This window comes from Anolis sagrei, chromosome 6 (assembly GCF_037176765.1).
Source record: "Anolis sagrei isolate rAnoSag1 chromosome 6, rAnoSag1.mat, whole genome shotgun sequence".
NCBI classification, from domain to species: domain Eukaryota; kingdom Metazoa; phylum Chordata; class Lepidosauria; order Squamata; family Dactyloidae; genus Anolis; species Anolis sagrei.
Window position 1 is genome coordinate 105,238,526 of NC_090026.1, and position 22,502 is coordinate 105,261,027.

The 22,502-nt window shown below is 39.1% G+C and overlaps 1 protein-coding gene across 1 annotated transcript in view; it reads right to left on the reverse strand.

Annotated features, from left to right (window-relative positions):
* The window catches only part of MINDY3 (MINDY lysine 48 deubiquitinase 3), a 37,233-nt gene extending 22,430 nt beyond the window's left edge, over positions 1 to 14,803 (reverse strand). Inside the window, exons 1-7 of the mRNA XM_060782334.2 lie at positions 14,710 to 14,803; positions 12,345 to 12,656; positions 8,201 to 8,280; positions 7,407 to 7,464; positions 5,220 to 5,393; positions 1,131 to 1,182; positions 1 to 115 (exon numbers count right to left, since the gene is read on the reverse strand). Coding sequence (XP_060638317.2) covers positions 1 to 115; positions 1,131 to 1,182; positions 5,220 to 5,393; positions 7,407 to 7,464; positions 8,201 to 8,280; positions 12,345 to 12,441 — 576 coding nt within the window. The 5' untranslated portion in view covers positions 12,442 to 12,656; positions 14,710 to 14,803. The remainder of the gene's footprint in view (positions 116 to 1,130; positions 1,183 to 5,219; positions 5,394 to 7,406; positions 7,465 to 8,200; positions 8,281 to 12,344; positions 12,657 to 14,709) is intronic.
* Between the last annotated feature and the right edge of the window lie 7,699 nt (positions 14,804 to 22,502).

Sequence of the window (22,502 nt, forward strand, 5' to 3'; positions counted from 1 at the left end):
CTTTGTCAGTATCACAGAATACAGAAAGAGCAACACTCCAAATTTATTCGTCCAGACTGAATGCTGATTCCATATTGCCTCTTTGAAATCTGGAAAGCTTGTGAATGATTGCTTTCTGGAGATTAAAAAGAAAAAGCCAACTGATCATAACTTTTACCCCAATTTCTACATTTTATTTGATAACTAACAAAAAATGCACCATATTGTAAGGTACTTCAGTATTTTTGATTTGCAACTCAATTCGCTAGAGAAAACATTTACAGTACTTGTTGGGTCAAAACTACAGAATGTGTCAGAATTCTAGAGACCCAATATCGACATTCTACCTTAAAAGATCTCACATGCCATGGACAGTGTAAATGTGTAGCTCTTTAAAAATCATAATTTTAAACAATACTTTTGTATAACATGCAGTTAATAGCAATCACTCTTGTAAATGATTTTCAAATTAAAAAAACCAGCAGAACTAGTATAAAACAAGTATTATGAGGTATGCTGGAACAAAAGCTGCATGCCTACTGCTGTGCTTACACAATACCATTTCCATGCTTACCTTAGGAATTTAATTGACAGTGTAAGTTCAGTGAATAGTATTGAAAGTCTTCATTTAGAAGCCTATTATAACACAAGTCAGTTAACAATAACCCTCGTCCTAAAGATGTGTATCTGCTTGTTAATTCTATCATCCCATCCCACAATCTCAAATTAGCTTTTCAGAAATTAGAAAATAAAGACTGAGTACAGAAATTATTCTAAACAGGAAAAAATCATTGTTCAATTGTAGTGTTTAAATAAAATCACAACTTTTTTCCGAATACATGTTTCTGGTTTTTTAAAAAAATCAGGAACTCTTTAAATGTCTGCTTAATTGTGAAACTTATAAATTAATATTAAATGTAGCAAAAAAGGTCTTCATGTAAACCTCAACATAATCAAGTCACATCTGATTATTTATGACATTTTTTTTTGATTTTGAAAGCAAGAGTTTTCTTAGTCTTATTCTTAAATAGGCTTAAATCTTGAGGGTAAAGTTCATGGAGATGAACAGCACTAGGGTAAAGTCTTAAATCAATATTTGTTTACTTGGAGAACAAGATACCATATTTTAAGTGTTTCAATATATTACTTACTGAATTAATGCATGAAATCGCTCAAAGCCAAGCTCTTCGACAGCCAAGGCAGCTATACACAAGAGACACTTTTCAGCACTACACATGGCAAAAGGTGACACAAAAACACACAGCAAGCTAGAATACTTTCAAGCTGTTCATAATTCCAACCCACACCCTCTTTTAGACCAGCTTCCACTTCAACAGTTATAGGGCCCTTCCACACAGGCATATAAACAAGAATATCAAGGCAGAAAATCCCACAATATCTGCTTTGAACTGGGTTATCTGAGTCCACACTGCCATATAATTCAGTTCAAAGCAGGTAATGTGGGATTTTATTCAGCTGTGTGGAAGGGGCCATAGAATACAAGCCAATTTAATGTGACCCATCTAGATATCTATATGTAACTGGATGCACAGGCAGTTAAAACTCAATACTGCCAAGGCTAGCAAACCAATACGGTTCAATAACCTTGGAAACTTCCAGGGTTTGTTCTGAATGAATTATGCCAACCACTGCAGGGAGCTCATCAAGCACAAACATACTGAAAACGCAGTTCTTCTAGCTGAGCAGATTCTATGGAAGGACAAGTGAGCATAGTTTATCTAGATTCTGGATCAAAACTACAGTAAGAAAGCTGTATTTTCTTTCTACTTCTCCCACCTCATTTCTCTCAACAATTATAAGTGCATCGACTTTTAAGCATTTTTTTCTATTTTATTTCTGTTAAATGTTTTACTTCAGTGTGTATTAGATAAGCCAATAGTAGAAAAAAATACAGCATCTAGTGCCTTCTCAGGTTCAGATTTTCTATCACCTTTTCCTCATTCTGTAAAGTGGTGCCTGAACATCATCGATTGGAGTCTAAACCATCACTACTTAACTTACAAGGCATAAATGACATGGAATTTGCATGATAATTGAATTTAGCAGGAATAGTAAAAAATTAAATAGTTTATTCCCATAAAACTTCATGCCAAAGTAGCAAATTCAGATACACAATCTTCATTACATAAAATTCCAATACTAATAACATAAATATGCACCGCTGCAATTTCTGTGAATCAGATAATATTACAGGAATAGCACTGTCCTAGAATTAGCTTTAATCCTAGTCTTCGGAGGTAAAAAAACCACTTTGAGCTGCACTAGTTAAAATTATTATAATAGATCACCTGAGGAAATTGTGATATAAAGATATTGCTGAACCTGTGAACTTGCACTAATATAATCAATGGATGGCAAACAAGTTATCAATATGTACACTATAAAGCAGATGGTACAAGTAAACTTTGCAGTAGCAATATATGGATCAATACTTTTGCCAATTTCATAAATACTGTTGAAATGAGCAGAATGCCAGAAGAACTAGGAAGTGGAATACAAACACTACTGAAAGTGTAGAGTGGCAGCAGTGTATCTGCAGTAAAGCAGTGTATCTGGGTTGCTGTGAGGTTTTTTTGGGTTGTATGACCGTGTTTCAGTGCCATGTTCTAGAAACATGGCCATATAGCCCGAAAAATTCACAGCAATCCAGTGATTATGGCCATTTTAATTTTTTTTATTGTGTCAGAAATGTCCTGAGAAACGGCAAGTCACTTCTGGTGTGAGAGAACTGGCCATCTGCAGGGACGTTGTCCCCATATGGGAAGCTGGAGCTGACAGATGAGAGCTCACTCTTTCTTGTGGATTTAAACCACCGACCTTCAGGTCAGCAGTTCAGGAGCTCAGCCGGCACAAGGGTTTAACCCATTGTACCACCACATCTCCGATTCCGACCATGAAAGCTTCCAATAAATCAAGACAGTTTGAGCTGGGAATGAGCTCTAGCTGATCATACTGTGGATGTGTGTACCTGCATACAATAGGTAAGGCAACAGTACCTGTCTTTAGAATCTCTAAACAAATAGCAAATACAACAGAAAAGGGGAGATCTGATAAGCCTGCCACAGCAGCCACCCTATTTTTAAATAATTTAAATTAATCTATTACAATCCTAAGAAAAGAAGAGGCGGATGAAATAAAAGTCATTCCTAGATACTTTTTGTAAAAAGCTTTCAAGTGTTCTCTAGAAAATTCAAAATGTTTTTGTTTACTTCAGCAAGGCTTATCTGACCTGGTGGTTTTATTTCACATACTCATATTGTTAGTTCTGTGAAGTGCTCTTCTCTTTTCGAAGTGTATGAACCTATCCCTATTGTATCCGTGTTATTTCCACCTCTAGTATTTTCTGCTATTGAAATAAAACCCAGGAATATCTCTGTTCTGTTAACTTAGGTATGCCTGTAAAATCTGAAAATCTGAAAGTGCCAAAAGCAACCTGTAAAATGTCAAGTACATATATAAAAGAATACACAAATACTATGAAAATGGTAGCTGATAATACAGCTCTCCCTTTACTAAAGGTACTTGTCAGAGAACATAAGGAAAATCAATGGTTTCCCATTATTGTCCTATCACAAGTAGCTGCAATCAAAAAGATAACTATCACAATAAGAATGTGAATGAAGCATCTTCATAAGAAAATATTTTTCTCATGGTCTTGCTATACTAAAGGCAAAGGTTTCCCCTGACATTAAGCATAGTTGTGTCCGACTCTGGGGGATGGTGCTCATGTCCATTTCTACACCGAAGAGCCGGCGTTGTCCATAGACACCTCCAAGGTCATGCAGCCAGCATGACTGCAGGGAGCGCCATTACTGTCCTGCAGAAGTAGCACCTAACGTAGCGATCTACTCACATTTGCATGTTTTCAAACTGCTAGGTTGGCAGAGGCTGAGGCTAACAGCGGGAGCTCATCCTGCTCCCTGGATTTGAACTGCTGGCCCTTTGGTCAGCAAGTTCAGCAGCTCAGCCGTTTAACCCGCTGCACTTCCAGGGGGCCCTTATAGTAACATCCAAAATGTTTATTTGCTGATTTGGAGAGAGATATTTCATCAAAAATGTCAGGTTAAAACTACATCTGCCAAATCAATTAATCACACTAAAGAGTCATTAAACTGTTTCTCCTTGGGGTGAAAGACTCTTTTCATTCTGCATGACTCAAATTATCACACTGCCAAATTAACTGGAAACAAATAGGAAGAAAACTAAAAACAAATAATGAAAGATACAAGAAGAATGTTTAAAATGTGAGAATGTAACCATTTGCAAATTGCTGCCACCAAAGAAATGTTTTATTAAGGCTAGCAGCAAATTAAACAAATCTTGGTGAATCTGTTTGAGGGGCCTTTGGCAATCGGAATTCTTTCACTCATTCACAGATGGGGCCAGGATCCAAGATCCTGTTAGCAGAAGGAATGGAACGACATTCACTCTGGCACTAATTGTCTAGACCAGAGATTCCCAACAGTTGGTCCTTCAGGTATTTGAGATTTCAACTCCCTGAAGTCCCAGTCAGTTGGGACAACTGCCTGGAATCCAGGAATTTATCCAAAACACATTGAGAATGAAAAGCTGGAAACCACCACTACAGATGATTTCCCATCTGATAGAGTCTATTTGCAGATGGCTGTATAAGGAAGAGAGGAACAAGCAACAGTCTCCTTCTCCCTTCTACTGGTGATTACCTCCCATGAGTTTAGGGGATGCTACAATATGGCAAGCAGTTAGGATGCCAAAATATAAATCAGTATTTAAGATCGACATAAAGTTGCATCTGAATACTTCTGAGAATTTCTTAGTGCAACAACATCTTACAACAGGTATTTTCTCATTTCAAATGATGCCTTTTCTATGATAATGCCTGGCATGTATTCCTTTTGTGAGTTCTTTGATCAAATTCTACACAGTTAATAAAGATGCTTTAATTTATTGTAGGTACTTTTAATATCTATCCAACAAAACTCTTATCCTTAATAGGCCTGGCGGCTTGATATTATAAAATGGGATGCAACATTAAGTCATACTCATGTGGCATAATACATCTATAGCAGTGATTAACCCTGAAAGCATAAAGCCTATCAGTGCCAAGGTAATGGAAGACACTGTCATGATCAGTACAGGAAAAAGTAAGATTACTGCACGGAAGAAACTATGATACCAAAATCTTGTTACATAAACATAAAAGCGCTGCTTGAAATCATGCTACACAAAACATTTCTTACAGGGCTGCTCCTCTTGATGGCTTGACTCAGCTGGACTCTCAGAAATACTACCAGTTTCTTCTGCAGTTTTTCCTCTTTGCCATGTTACCATACAATATGATTCTGAGTGATCAGAGGAAGCCAGTTCCAAAATTTCACTTAATGTATGACAAAGGAGATTCTTCTGCTCTTCCTCTGAAATAGTTAAAGCCAAAGCAAACAAAAGTTTTGATAGGAAATATATAGGCAAAACATCTAGCAATATAAGTAATTGGGTGTAATCCAGTGGTCTGTGGAAAGCACCTTGGGTGGAAGCAGTGGATAAAGGCATAACTTGGCAATTCCCAAGCATCTCAGTAGCCAGTTTAAGACCGATGACAGAGTTCTTCTCATTTTAGCTCATGCCTCACTTTGTGCTCGTGTTTTTCACTAGCCTCATTCAGGCATAGCTCTAAACAATGATTCAGAAATGCAGGAACAAACCTGGGCAAACCAAAGCTTTGGACTCTCGCATCTTCTCCTCCCTTTTGTTCCTCTAGTGCAACCAAGAGATTTTTCTTATGTCAGAACGGATCCAAAATTAAACTAGCATGTACCGATTCAAGGCAAGATCTAGCCATGATTTATTATCTTGATTTAATTTTTTAAGAAACCATTTCAATCCAAGTCAGCATAGTTCAGTTTAAACTGCATTGAGTTTAAACTAGTCCTTATCTTGTGCCATGCTGGAGGGGAAAAGGAAGGAGAGCACCATATAACAACCACTGCTTAGTATTATGTCCAAAGCCAATTATTCTTCTTTCTTAGTAACTCTCACACATGAAATAATTTCTGCCACCAGAAAAAGGAGCAAGGTAAAGGGATGCAGTTAAGTTGTGTTAAATATATTCGTACTGATTATGAACAATATATGTTGTATATTTTTTTACAATTTAAACCTTATCTCCACATATATTTATTAAATAGCCTGACATTTCAATACAGTTTGACAAATTTGCCCAATGTGCAAACATGTGAGTAATTGGGTTGCAGTGAGCTTTTCGGGCTGTATGACCATATTCCAGGAGCATTCTCTCCTGATGTTTCCCCTGCACAAGAACACTACTGGAACATGCCCATACAGCCCAAAAACCTCAAAGCAACCCAGTGATTCCTGTCATGAAAGCCTTCAACAACATGAGTAATTTCTATTCAAGAGCAATTAAAAACATTTTCATTCATCTGGGTTCTCTTTTACTTCTATTAAACACAATGATGAAATAATCTTAGTGCACTTTTAATATAAAAATAAAGAAAGTTCAAATTTTGTAAAAACAGTCAGATAAATGATTAAATAAAACATGTACTCTAGTTTTTGTTTTTTTTACATTTGCTTAATTTGCACAATTGCTGAATTTATTCAAATCTAATGCTCATCTTTTTTTGGCTAAACGACCTTCCTTGTCAAAATTGGCGTGTGAATTTGATTTGCATCATACAGTAATCTTAGTGCTGCCAAAGCAAAAGGAGAAGGTGCTTCAGGAATGTACTTGGAGCTCCTTGTTGAGGGACCTCATATCTAATTAAATGGCCAGGGATCAATGTTATCTACAAATTACAATCCTGGGATTTGTAGTTTGGTAAGACACTAGGATTCTTTGGCAGAGAAGGTTCAAAACCTTATCAAACGACACCCCCCAGAATTCCATAGCACTGAACCAAGGCAATTAGAGTGGATTCATTCTACATCATAGATGAACCCCAAGCTTTCTTTTCCATTGCAGTAAGCTTTGGTGATCTAACACAATTGCTTATAATGAAAGAATTCTATGCAACTAGCAACAGTAATGCAGATCTGATTTGGCCAAATTTCAAAGAGTGCACTTTTTGCTGGTGCGCATTAATTTTGACAGCAACTACTTTTTTGGTTTTAAGGTTTTGAAAATTAAGGTGAGCATTAGATTAAATGGAGTATTAGTCTTGAGTAAATATGAGTTTTCTATTGGCAAAGTTTGGTTTTTTGTTGTTGTTTTTTTTGCCTTCTTCTTTAAGGTTTGAAATGTTCAGTTCCATATTCCCTACAATGAAATCATCAGCAAATGCTGACTTGATGTACAGTTGTATTATCAAATTACTGCATGAATAAGTGTGCCATATTTTAGCTCAGCACAGCATAGTCTAACAAGAACTGTATTTAAAATGCCACATGTGAAAAAGGCTTGTAGTTACCTTGACATTGTCTCCAGGTAGATTTCTCACAAGCAAAAAGCTTCTTCAGAAGGAATGCCTTATATTAAAGACAATATTGACATATCAGAAATATAAGAGTTGTTCTCTAGTGCTATGACGTGTTTCCATTTCCAATCTTGGTTGAACTTTAACAATATTTAAATGTATTTATATATTCCCTTTCCCCTGATGCAGATACAATAGGCTCCTGCCATTTAACTATCATAGACATATGAATAGCTCACAGATGGCTTTAACTGTGACAGGATGTTGTATAAAGATAACCAATTCTCACATGCAGTAAAGTTTCCTACTTGTAGCTTACTATTTCTGAAGAATTTAATACTCAAGAAAGAGATTGCATGTCTAGCTCTACCCAAGAGGATTAAAACATCAGTTACCTTTATTAGAAGTCAATGCTGCAGAAATATGTGGAACAGACAAATTAGTTCTTCAATTTGTATTTGTAACTGATCTAAATTAGGCACTTTTAACATTTCACGCACACTGCATTAAATTAATGTGCCAACTACACTGATTCAAAGTACTAGTGTCTGGCATTTTAAAAATTGGCACATGGAGTACTATGCACACAGTGCAATCAGTAAGTAAATCCAATTGTATCTGCAATACCTAATGTATAGCGACCTCTTCACACGTCCCTCCCCCATGTATTATTTTGCCGGCAGTTGTATAGATGTCCATTGTAGATGCCTTAAGTGATCTAGTGAACTATGGAACAGCAATCGAAAATGTATATTTGAAATTTAGCTTCCTTAAGTTTCTAATATTACCTGAATGGGTGCAATCACAGCACAAGGACCTCCTTCAAATTGTTCTAAGGCAGTGGATTCTGATTCACTGAATACAAACCCTAACAAAAAGAACAAAAATGATGAATTGGTTATTCCCAAAACAAAATGTCAGGTAAGACAACTCAGTTGTTTCTCAAGGACAATGTGCAGAGAGCTATTTTCAATATTTCTACTCCCAATACTTATTAAACAACTTGGGCAAGTTTTTTTCCACATTAACAATTAATTATAATGATGTCAGGAAATTTCACTATGTCAAGGGGTGAGATGACACATAAGTATCACTTCTTGAAATGTTTATAACTCTACCACTCCAAGCTTTCTTCTGTTAAAAAAATGACAAATCTGATAAGGGCAGGAACAACAATATTATTTCTGTGACCATCAGCTCTGTACCATTCCATTTAGGAAGTGATAATAAAATCATGTCAGTCCTGGCATATAGCAACATAGCCAATATATTCTTTCTTACACTGCTTGCATACCTTTCAGCTATTCTGCAAATTTTATTATTTCCTGAAAATCACATAAATGTGAAGAATCCGGCTCAGAAAACACCACTTGGCTTTCATCAAAACCTCATGCAAATTTAGTAGCACTCTTTTATTTTTAAAATAAATATCCATCCCTCTTTTTGGATGAAGGCACAGAGGCTTTTTAGAGCACAAAATTGCAACAGACACTTTGAAAATTAACACTAAACTATACTACATGTTTCAGTGGACAAAGCAACTACAAAAGTTCCAGGACAGAAAAATATGGTCATAACTTTAAATGACTTTCAGCAGGGTTCAACAATTTGTAAGGGTCTTTTTCGAAAGTCCTTTAGGACACTCTTCAAATACTGTGCTTTACAGTTTTGTTTGCTTTGTACTGAACTATCTGCACTTTGTAGGCCATTTTCAAATCACATCCAAAGTATTATTTTAACACAACTGAGATACCAGAACAAGCAGAGTCTACAAATATGTCACTTTTACTTAGCTTTTCTACTAGAAATAAGAAATAAAGCAAAAGTAAAGCAGACACAAGACACGAGAAGGAAGAAAGGGAAGAAAGGGGAAGGGAAAGAAAAGGGGAGGAAAAGAAGGAGAGAAAGAAAGGAGAGAAAGAGGAAGGTTGGCCATAGCAATGCATGGGGGGTACAGTTAGTGCGTGTGTGTATATATATATGTATGCAAGATCACATTTACAAACACAAATAACATTTCTAAGGATGCTGCAAGAATTACTGAAAAAGGCAATATTCTAATAACTTGGTGCAAATTACAGAACAGGATATAATTTAACACTTAAAAACAGAAGAGTATATATGATTTTGAATGACTCTATGATATATAGAATGATGGTGTTATCACAATTAGAAAGAGAATAAGAGTAAGAGAACACATTTCATCCACATTATTTTGCCAGTCTCACACTGTACATACAACAGATTTCAAATCCCAATAAGCTCCCAAACTAGTCCACTCTCAAGTATTGTCCCTACTGAGCATATCCTGGACTGAGACACTGAAACAAGGAAGACCTTCCACAGAACACAAAGTAGAGGCTATGTATTATGGAGGATAAATATGGGATGTTATAATCCGTATTAAGATCCTATCTTATGTTCATGCTTCAAAATCACTGAGTAATCTCTTAAACAGTATGGGAGTTCCATAATTCAATAAGTATACACATTGCATAACACAATGCACATCATACATTTCAGAACACCCGAAATAAAGAAACTTGACATGTGCAGCTCCCAGAGACAGTGCATTTCTTGTACAGTCTCCTTACATCCAATCTAGTTATGAAACTTTGTTAATGTCTCCCAATCAAATCCACCTCAGAAATGAAGGCAAGAGGTTAATAAGTTGGTAAGACAGTTTATAAGGCAGCAGGTGGTAAGCAATTAAAAATAGCACAGCCAAAATCACACAGAAATCTGAGCAGCACCCGTATACCAGAAGATATGACGCACAAGCATGGTATCTATCTATCTAATCGAATAAATAAACAGAAAACACAGGTATGTCACAGTACCAAAAGTGGTGCTGAACCTGTAAGAGGAAACAGTTTAATGAATAGAACCTTGCATACTGTGGAAGACTGCACAAAACAAGACAGATTTGCACTGAAAATACAAATGTGATTCAGTAACACCTGGCCCCTTGGATTTCTCACAGGTATCATGTGATGCAAACTCTATTAACCCATCCAGAGAAATAACTACACTCTCTATTGTTGTAAATTTTGCTAACAGGTACAAGCAACAGAAAGTCAAACTATGGCTCCTATTCGCCACCTTACTATTATTGAGGTAACTGCTTCCTTCTGCAGAAAAGATATAACTTCAGAAAACAATTATTTCGTCATTGTAGATTTACCAATGGAAGAGAGATTGGAATGGGTAAAATGTTGTAAACCATATTGCATTGTAGATGCTTTTTCAACAGAGCAACCATGGAGTTAACTGGGGACAACTCAATTGGTAGCGATACCATGTGGTTGCTCTTGTCCCAGCATTGAACATGTTGCTTTTGCATTTGGAATTATTTAACATCAATAAAGTAAGATATCATTCCTGCCATGGTATAGGTCACCAACTAGGTTGTGCATGTGGCTATTTCAAATGTGCTATTGAACTAGACCATGAGATTAATAGTTAAAATTGTACAGTGGTCAATGAATAAATAACAAACTTTTAAAATACATTTTAAAAGGTTATAAGCAAAAGTATTCCTGAAAAATTGCTGAGAGTTTTTGCCTAGGAATAGCAAAAGGAACAGATCAAAATATTGCTTTTTCGGTGCAGATCCAGTTTTCAAAACTGTGCCCCAAATCAGACATTATTTTTATTGGCTAAGATTTTATATGTCATTGTCTCTATTCCCTGACAGTACAGTAAACAATTTGTGGTTCATAGTAATCTTCTAAGAATCATTTTTTTAATTAAACGAATATACTTTCACATCAGAAAAACATATCTCAGCAAAATACACTTGCATCTGCAATAACAAAAGTAAATTTATAAAGTGTCTATATTTATTATTTATGGGCAAGCTATTGATAAACACCACTATCAGTGCTGTTTTATTACTTGTGTTGAGTAAGCCAAAATAAAGCCTGAGAGTAGAGAAAATGTTGCAGTAGGGATTTGGCACAGCTTACATTTTCAAAGATACTAAAGGGCTATGAAAACCTAAGCCAGCAAGCTTTTAAAATCCTGCCTTACTAAAGCCTTATTAAAGATCAAGTTTCTGGTTATCCAGAGTGATTCTATAGGTGCCTGCACTGCACGATGCCAGAGATTTCCCCAGTCCTGTCAAACCAAACATCACATGCAGTAAGACAATGTAGAAGTTAGCAGAAGAAAGAGTAATGGTTAGACTGATCATTATAAGAGTTATTACAGAAAATCGTAGAACTATGTTGAAACTAGTGGGTATTGTTTGCTTGACTTTTAAATGCTCTACTATCCAAACTTAGGACAACATACACTACTACTAGTCACAAATAAAGAAAAGGGGGCAGGAGGGAGAAACAGTAGTTCAATTACAGAAACATAACCTTCCTGGATATAATAAACCATGATTACTGAACACCTAAAGAGAATGTCCTAATTATAATATGCAAAAGGCATCTCAAACAAACAAAATGATGGGGTTTTAACATTCATCATTATAGTATATAGTGATGATATTACATACATATTTCTTGCCCTTCTAGAAGAAAATGGGTGGGTTGTTGATAAAGCTCTCAAGTGAAAGGCCAGATACAAAGAGGATTGGTCACCTGTTACCTGTCAACTCAAGGAAAGAGGAAGATCAAAACAGAAGACCTGCAACGTTAGCATTTGCCTCCTTGCCACAAAGCAGCAGCTCAGGTGTGCATAAAAAACAGTAGCAATGCTTCCACAAATAAACCATTGCTTTCTTAGAAGCCTCTCAAGGCAACAAAATTAGTTTTACAAATTCTCGGTCCAAGGGAAGCATCTGTGAGTTGTCAAGAGGGCTTTGGCTGTAGCACACAAACCCACAGAAACCACTGTCCTAGGATGAACTTGCAAGGGGTGTGTGTGTTGAAGATTGGAAAGGGAAATTAAGTATGGATATTTTTTGAAGGCATCTAGTACCTTGTGCCCAGCGACTGAAGATGGTATCTGCGAGGCCCTGGGAGCCAGGCTTCTTGCCCCACACCAGGTGGATCACCTCCTGTCCTACTTCAGCCATGGGGGCGGCTCTCTGGCCAGATGGCTCCGGAGACACCTCCCAGAAGCAGACACCAGAAGGCAACAATGAAGAGGAGGTTGTGGCGGCGAGGTGGCTGCCAACCCGCTTTCCCTGAACATGGGCTGGGGCGGAGAGCAGAAACTGGCAAGCGAGGCCACCTCTTAAATGCAAGGAGAAAAGGCAGTGGCAGCAACTTAGACTCCAGACTGGTTGGCCTAAAGGAGAGAAAGGCAGAAATATTTAGGATGTTAAGTATATGTGTGCTTTGGGAGCCAACATAGCATAGTGGTTTGAAAGCTGGACTCCAGAGACCAAGATTTGAATCCCCACTGGCCATAAAAATGTACTCTGCTGGCCATAAAAATGAGCACGTCACACCCTTTCAGCCCCAGATAAAGGCAATCGCAACCCCTCTGATCAAACCTTGCCCCTTGCCAAGAAAACCAAGTGACAGGTTCACTTTAGGGCCACCATAAATTAGAAATGTCTGAAGATGCACAACACACACACATCAATAAATCAATTATAATACCACTACAATCATAATTATTCAAATTAACATTCTTCACTACTACTGACGGAGAGAGCCAGAGAGCAGGTAAGCTGCATCTAAAGGTGCTTTTATCTGCTGTATTTGAACTTTATCATCCCTGTGTGATACACTCCTTATAAAAAAATAAAGAGCCACTTTGAATCTCCTTTAAGAGAGAAAAGCCGAATATAAATATATTATATTAATATTAGTAATGAAATTGATCTTCTCCTTAACTCTTATGGAGTATGATAACGTCCTAACACAAAATAATTTTTCTCCTTTGCCAGATGTTGCAGGTAAGCTCCATCCAAAAGGACTTCAATCCTGCCATATTTGCCCTTTATTACATTTTAATCATTAAAATAAATCATACCAAAAATAAATTAAAATAAAAAGCACTTTACATTTTTTTTTAGGTCTGCTCGTATGCCCTTCCACAAACGCCACATTCACCTTTTTGTCCATGTCCCAGCATTATTTCCATTTTAACTTTACATCTGGCCGCCTTCCCACTGTTTTTAATTGCGTGTTGTCTTATTGATAATGTTGTATATTTTAATGTCTATGTTTTTATTTTAATTGCTTGTACTGTTGTTGTTTTGCTTGTATTGTTGCATTCGGGTTCGGCCTCATGTAAGCCGCACCGAGTCCCTTGGGGAGATGGTAGCGGGGTACAAATAAAGTATTATCATTATTATTAAAATAATGATAAGGTACATAATTGTGCTTTTTTTGCCCTGTGTGATTGTGCCCTCATGCGAAATAAAAAAGCCACTTTGCGTCTCCTTTAGGAGAAGAAGCAGGGCATTAAATAATATAGCCATAACAATGTCTTTTTTCCCTTCACTCCCAATGAGGGAGAGACAAGATGAGCCAATGGCAGTGGTGTGTGTATATGTGGACGACTCTAGGCCCCTTCACACAGCCATATAACCCAGAATATGAAGGCAGAAAATCCCACAATATCTGCTTTGAACTGTTATCTCAATCCAAACTCAGATAATGTGGGTTTTTCGCCTTGATATTCTGGGATATATTGTTGTGTGGAAGGGCTCTGAGGGTCCTCCCACACAGACCTATAACCCTGAATATCAAGGTAGGAAATCCCACATTTTCTATTTTGAACTGGAATATATGGCAGTGTGGACTGAGATAACCCAGTTCAAAGCAGATATTGTGGGATTTTCTTCCTTGATGTCCTGGGATATAGGGCTGTGTGGGAGGACTCTGAGAGTCCTTCAACAAAGCCATATATCCCAGAATATCAAGGCAAAAACCCACATTATCTGAGTGTGGACTGAGATAACCCAGTTCAAAGCAGATATTGTGGGATTTTCTGCCTTGATGTCCTGGGATATAGGACTGTGTGGGAGGACTCTTGAGAGTCCTTCAACAAAGCCATATATCCCAGAATATCAAGGCAAAAAACCCACATTATCTGAGTGTGGACTGAGATAACCCAGTTCAAAGCAGATATTGTGGGATTTTCTGCCTTGATGTCCTGGGATGTAGGGCTGTGTGGGAGGGCCCTCAGTTAGCATAACTGCAGAAGAGAGAGAGGAAAGAAGGGGAAGGAAAGAGGCTGGGGATGAGGCCCAGTCCTCCTCAGAGGCGCCGAGGCCTCATGCCTTTCCTAGGCCGAAGGAGGATCCACCCTCCCCATTTCAATCCCCTCAAAGGCCCTCATCCCCTCCCCATCCCTCCATTTCCCCGCTTGTGTACATTATACCGACCCGCCTTCGGGCTCTCCCAACTCAAGCCGCGTCCTCCGCCCGTCTGACTCACTCCTTCCCTTCTCCCCCTCACTAATACTACTCAATGGAGGGCTCGGGCACTACGGGTGGCCCTGATTGGACGAGCCGGTGCCAAACAAAGCCCCTCGACGAATCAGCATTGCCGTATTGCTCTTTCCCCCCGCCCTCCTAGGCTCAGGGAGTGAAAACACGCTCCAGGGAGGGAGTTGCGCATGCTCAGATACACTCTACTTAATGCCGGTTCTGATTTGACGAAACCGCGTGACGGGCATCTGGATGAACCAATCAACGACCGATAGTAAAAGTCTTGCTGCAACAAAAGTTGTGAAGTCATTACAGGGTGGGGAGAGAGATATAAAGATTTCTGTAGGGGTTTCATTTCTATTTTCTAAGCTTAGAGTTATACAGTATGACAAAGAGATGTCTATACAATTCCTGGGTTTCTTTTAATTTAAAATTTAAACATTTTAGATTGGCTCCCAAGCCCTTGTCCTTTAAGTGTTTTGGACTTCAACTCCCAGAATCCTCAGCTGCCGTAGCCAATGTTGAAGGATTCTGGGAGATGAAGTCCAAAACACTGCCAATGCAAGAGCTTAAGAACTGTAGCTAGACAGCACTCCAACAGGAAAAGGGGAGAAAGAGCTTTGGGCATAGAGAGTCCATTGTAGAACTAGAAACATTCATGTTTGAAAATTAATTCGCTAATGTTAATAGAAGTTGGGAAAATAATTTCATTTTATATTTATTGTGTCAGGAGCAAAGCAAACAGTTGTATTGCATTTTTAACAAACAAACAAACATACAAAACACAAAGTTTGCAAGCTTGGTAGTTGATTAATTTAATTCACTGTGGTAGACACAAGTAACTGAGATTGTTTCATTGGTCAAGTTATCATGAAGTGGGTTGATGCCCTCTAGTCCATGTGATGAGATCCCTAGAGAGGATGATAAGCAGCACTATTTGACAGAGATGGCTGAAGACCTTGTAAAACTACACTTTCCAGTATTCCATAGCATTTGTTGCACTCCAGGACAGGAAAAGCCCTCTGACTTTAAACACCACACTGTTGGATAGGGAAACAATCCTTTTATTGAAGATAATTAAAAAGCAGTAAAGTAAAAAAAGCACTTTAAAGAAATAGGTAGATCCAATTAGGTAAGAAGATAAGCAGGAACAAAGTAGTCCAGGGTAATAGTCCATAAAAACAAAGTCAAAACTTCCCAAATAAAATGCAAGAAATGAAGAAACATGAATCCAAGGCATGAATATAAAAGCATAGAATTCAAGAATCAAAACCATGAAAGAAAGGCACTTAAAACATGAATTTTCCAAGCAGAGCTTCCATGAAACAAGGACGAGATCTTGACTTGATTCCAAACGATGCTTCATCTGACTACATATCCTGTGCTTGGGACTTTTATCTCTTCGTTAGCTATGTCTCTAGCGCTCAGAAATTGGTTTTGCTTTAGCTGAGAATTTCTTATCTTTTTCTCTCAGAGCCTGGTAGAACGCCGAAGCTCTCTTGTTTTGACTGATCTCTCCCCATCTATCTAATTGCTCATTTATTTCTGCAGCTGGGCCAGGTGCCGAGCTGTTTTCATGTTCCCTATCATGGGAACTTTCTGGTAACAACTAGGTTCTTGTGGGTTTTTTCGGGCTATAGAGCCATGTTCTAGAGGCATTTCTCCTGACGTTTCGCCTGCATCTATGGCAAGCATCCTCAGAGGTAGTGAGGTCTGTTGGAAGTAGGAAAAATGGGTTTATATATCTGTGGAATGGCTGGGGTGGGGCAAGGAGCTCTTCCCTGCTGCAGTTAGGTGTGAATGTTTAGCTGATCACCTTCATTAGCATTTGAAGGCCTGCCTGAGCCTGGGAAAATCTCTTGCTGGGAGGTGTTAATCTGTGCCTGGTTGTTATCTCTCTGTTGTTTTGCTGTTATAATTTTAGAGTTTTTTAATACTGGTAGCCAGATTTTGTTCATTTTCATGGTCTCTTCCTTTTTGTTGAAATTGTCCACATGCTTGTGGATTTCAATGGCTTCTCTGTGTAGTCTGACATGGTGGTTGTTGGTGTGGTCCAGCATTTCTGTGTTCTCAAATAATATGCTGTGTCCAGGCTGGTTCATCAGGTGCTCTGCTATGGCTGACTTCTCTGGTTGAAGTAGTCTGCAGTGCCTTTCATGTTCCTTGATGCGTGTCTGGGCGCTGCGTTTGGTGGTCCCTATGTAGACTTGTCCACAGCTGCATGGTATACGGTAGACTCCTGCAGAGGTGAGAGGATCCCTCTTGTCCTTTGCTGAATGTAGCATTTTTTTGGATTTTCTTGGTGGGTTTGTAGATTGTTTGTATGTTGTGTTTCCTCATCAGCTTCCCTATGCGATCAGTGGTTCCCTTGATGTATGGCAGGAACACTTTTCCTCTGGGTGGATCTTCATCTTTACTCTCGTGGCTTGTTCTTGGTCTTGCAGCTCTTCTGATGTCTGAGGTGGAGTATCCATTGGCCTGTAGAGCCCAGTTGAGGTGGTTCAGTTCATCTTGGAGGAGGTGGGGTTCGCAGATTCGACAATACATTTCTGGTAACAATTCAGAGAGCACACCATCATCCCCACACCCCTCAGGGGCATTCTTATGGGAAACTACACTTTGAACAGGGATCTCCTGATCATTCTCTGCACCAATATCATTGACCAAACCATTGCCATCTTGAAACTCATCTTGAAACTCGTTGACACCACTCCCCACATCCAAAGCACGCTGATCCTGAAACACAATCACAGGCTGAGCTCCAACAGCATTTACCTGTAGCAGTTAAAGTGGTGCTGAAGCATTAAGCTTAAATCTATATAAATAAAAATGCAATGTTCATTTGTGGGATTAACATCACTCAAAAACCACTGGATGAATTGACACCAAATTTGGACACAATGCACCTATCAGGCTAACGAGTGACCATCACTCATAAAACACTGAAAAACACAGCAGAGGGGACTTTAAGAGCCAAAAAAGGAAAAAAGACGCTATGGTGAATGCGCAAAAATGACTCCCCCTGGCAAACAAAACACATAATAACAGATCCACACTCTCTTCCGGACTACACTTCCCAGCATCCCCTAGACCAGGCTCTTTAGGAGAGGAGGATGATCCAAATGCACTGCTTCCAAGCTGCAAGCTTTCTTCTCCTTGGATTTCTTTGAGAGTATCCCAATCCCTGCATATTTCTAATTTACTATTCCTGGACTACAACTCCCAGTAAGCCTCCAGATAGATAGACTAGATAGAGATAGATAGGTAGGCAGATTGATCAAGAGGACTGCTGAGAGTTGCAGTCCAAGAATAGGTAGAGAAGGAAGAAAGGGGAGAAAGAGGGAGGGAAAGAAAAGATGAGGGAATGAAAGGAAAGAAGAAGAGAAGGAAGGAAGGAAGGAAGGGGGGAAAGTAAGAAGAGAAAGAGGGAGGGAAGGTTGGCCACAGCAACGCGTGGCGGGTACAGCTAGTATTGTATAAATCTTGTCCAATATAACCACCCGATGATTTCCTAGTAGCAGTATATATGCATATATGTATATGTGTGTGTGTAGAGCAATGACTAATCGCAATAAAATAGTGAAGAGTAGAGACATCATACTGGCAACGAAGATCCTCATAGTTAAAGCAATGGTTCCCCGTAGCAACCTAGATTTGCATTATATATGTGTGTGTTATTTTAGTGTGCACATGCACATTTGTATGCATAAATGTCAGTTTGTGAAAGTTATTCATTTATTAGTAATAATCAGGCCTGACTAAATATAGCTTATTATCTATAATAACTATACAGAATGGGCCAGTGCCACTTTCTAAAGGAATCCCACTGGAGCATTGCAGCACATCAAAATACCTGGGAGTTACTCTGGACCGTGCTCTGACTTACAAGAAGCACTGCTTGAATACCAAGCAAAAAATGGGTGTTAGAAGTAACATTGTACTAAAGCTGACTGGCGCAATCTGGGGATCACAACCAGACACAGTGAAGGTCTGGTTGTGCTTTGCTACTCTACCCCTGAATACACATGCCCAGTTTGGAATATATCTCACCATGTTAAAACAGTGGATGTGGCTCTTAATGAGACATGCTGCATTATCACAAGATGTCTACACCCAACACTGCTGGAGAAATTATACTGTTTAGCCATTATTGCATCACCTGACATTTCTCGGGAAGTAGCAGCCAGCAAAGAAAGGACCAAGGCATGGACACTCCGGCCCATCCTCTGTTTGGATATCAGCCAGCAAGCCAACGCCTTAAATCAAGAAATAGTTTCCGAAGATTTATAGATATACTTGCAGGAACACCTCAGCAAGTGAGCGTCCAAAAGTGGCAGGCTTAAACCCGGAACCTCAATTCATAGCTGATACCAGATGAGAAACTCCCTCCTGGACACACAAAAGACTGGGCGACTTGGAAGCCTCTGAACAGACTGTGCTCTAGCACCACAAGATGCAGAGTCAATCTTAAGAAATGGGGCAACAAAGTGGAGTCCACAAATGCGAGTGTGGAGAAGAGTAAGTCACAGGCACGATGGAGGACCTCACAGCGACACCAGAGTCACTCCAAGTGGCCAGCTTCTGGTCAAAGAACACTTAGCATAATGCCAAGTTTTTAATTTTGTTTATGTTTTAAAATATATTATAACAGTACCCTCAATTTACTTCTGACACAACAAATAAAAAATAAAATTAGCCCTTTATATTGAAAGCAATACTGCTGAGTTAACACCAGGTGTCAATGCTGCTCTTCCATTGCTTGTGCATCATGACCCTTGTAATGTGGACCACACTTTTGTCAGATGCTATTTTTGGCCTTTGATTACAGTTTGGGTTCATTAGCTACTATTTTACAATCTCCTCTGTCAGTATTTTACACAGTAAGTACATTAAACACTCTAACGAAACTCACAGTGTGCTTCAGGAACTGACTAAAATTTAACATTGGGACAAAGCCCAAGGAGAGTCATTAAATTTAATTAAACATGCAAAGGTGGTGTGATGGGCTGATTTTGTAAAATGTCTCCTCTGTTTCTTGTATTTGGTCTCATTTGGCTTGCATTTTTAATCACGACACTGGTTCTACACAGTCCTCCACATGTTAGACCGCACACATCATTGCATATATTTATTAGTGTTTTTTGTGTGCCAAGAGCGACTTGAGAAACTGCAAGTCGCTTCTGGTGTGAGAGAATTGGCCGTCTGCAAGAATGTTGCCCATGGGACCCTTGTATGTTTGATGTTTTACCAACCTTGTGGGAGGCTTCTCTCATGTCCCTGCATGGGGAGCTGGAGCTGATAGAAGGGACCTCAACCCACTCTCCCCAGATTCAAACCGCTGACCTGTCACTCTGCAGTCCTACCAGTACAACGGTTAAACCCATTGCGCAACCAGGGGCTCCTTTCTTAGTGCTGATGATGTATTTGCAATCAATCCAACAATAGATGGCAGCTGCATGATCTTCACTCCTAGTCTTCAGGCTAGCACTCAGCTTCACTGGGTTTGGACAAACTGCTGTAATGTAATATATTTTCAAGTTGTGTGCTTGAAATCATTTCAGACGTATGGCAACCCTGTCCCAGGATTTTTTTTTTTTTTGGCAAGATTTGTTCAGAAAAGGGTTTCCATTGCCTTCCTCTGTGGTTTGAGAATGTGACTTGTCCAGGGTCACCCACTAAGTTTCATGGTTGAACCCTGTTCTTGAGAATTGTAGTCTAGTGCTCAAAACACATTCAATGCAAATAATATGCAGATGTATATAGTGGATTTGAATTCCAGTTAGGAAGAGTTCTAGTGACTATGGTCCAAGAGCAGGAGAGACTTTTTTCCTTGTCAGGAGTGACTTGAGAAACTGCAAGTTGTTTCTGGTGTGAGAGAATTGGTTGTCTGCAAGGACGTTGCCTGTCCACCCAGATATTCTGATGTTTACCATCCTTGTGGGAGGCTTTTCTCATGTCCCCGCATGGGGAGCTGGAGTTGACAGAGGGAGCTTAACCTGCTCTCCCTGGATTCGAACCATTGACCTATCGGTCAGCAGTCCCGCTGGCACAAGGGTTTAACCCAATGAGCCACTGGGGGCTGTTCAGGAGGGGCTAAATATGGGATAGGGCCATATCTGAATGTATACTTTATTTAAAAAGTCAGGAGACTTCCTTTTAATTACATAAGATTTCCAATATATCAAGTACAAAGTTTCAAGAAAAACCCCTCAAAGCCAAATAAGAAAGGGCTTTCCAAATACAAGTGACCCCCCCCCCCAAGTATCTTGGAGACACTGAACAATGAATATCATCATGGACAAAGTGAACTATACTAATTGGGATACAGAACTAATTAATATTGTCTATGTGTACTATTTGGAAGATGTGGCTTCATCTTCCCTTTTTGGGCTTGTTTCAGTTCCAAAGCGCTTCATTTAAAAACAAAACAAAAACCAAACATTGTGTTATTAATGGTTTACAGATAGATTTGGAAGCAATCACCACTTTAAACAATTGAAGGTGAGGGAGAAGTGGAACAATAAGACATAGAAAGCTTCCATCAAGGGTTTATTTTTCTCTCTCCCATGTAGATATTGCAATGAGAATTTGGTTTAGACAAATAGAAAATAATTAATCTGGGAGTAAGAGACCGGTCCAGGAAATGTGTGCCAAATAGAACAATCAGCCCACATATTGGCCAGGGAAAGCAGGGGAGAATTTACTGTGGAAATATCTCAAGACCAATCAGGTCAATGCAAAGCATCGGTGACAACTGAGGATGAGCAATTTGCTAGCTTGAATAACCCACCCACACAGAATACAAAAGCTACTCAACCTCAGTTAGCATGCAAAGGGATAACTGTCAGAAGACGCCTGCCCTGAACTTTCCAAAGGTACGGACAGCTGTAATTCCACTTGTCATGGAAACACGCTCAATTTGCTCAATGCTAACTGACTGACTCTGGTGTCATTCACAAAGCTATGTTCTCTTCCTCGGAGCATTTTTTCTAAAGATTAAAAAGTATATATGTGTAAAACTTCCCAAAAAAGAGAAATAATGATAAATAATTCACAGGAATGCTCTCATTCTAAACCTACCCTTATCCAGGGATTTGAAATCCACATTTTCACCTACCCACATCTTGGGTACGTAACTCTCACTCGTGTATGTGCTTTCAAGCCACCTGTTTTTTCTTCGTTTTTAATCTAAATTCTTCCTTTTTAAAATTTATTGTACCTTATATACAACATCATAATACAGTTACACATAACTGTTTACACTGCAGGTTGCAGTGCAGACCTCTGCCCTTGCACTTTGCTGCTTTGCTACTATGCTACTGAATAGGCGTGCCCAGTGTGGAACACATCTCACCACGTTAAAACAGCGGATGTGGCTCTTAATGAGACATGCCGCATTATTACAGAATGTTTGTGCCCTACACCACTGGAGAAATTATACTGTTTAACCGGTATTGCACCACCTGACATCCGTTGGGAAGTAGCAGCCAATAATGAAAGGACCAAGGCAGTGACATCTCCAACCTATCCCCTGTTTGGATATCACCCAGCACACCAATGACTTATATCAAGAAATAGCTTTCTAAGATCTGCAGAGATACTTGCAGGAACACCTCAGCAAGTGAGAGTCCAAAAGTGGCAGGCAAAACTGAGAACCTCAATCCATGGCTGATGCTGAATGAGAGACTCCCTCCTGGGCACACAGAAAACTGGGTGACTTGGATGGTATTGAATAGATTGTGCTCTGG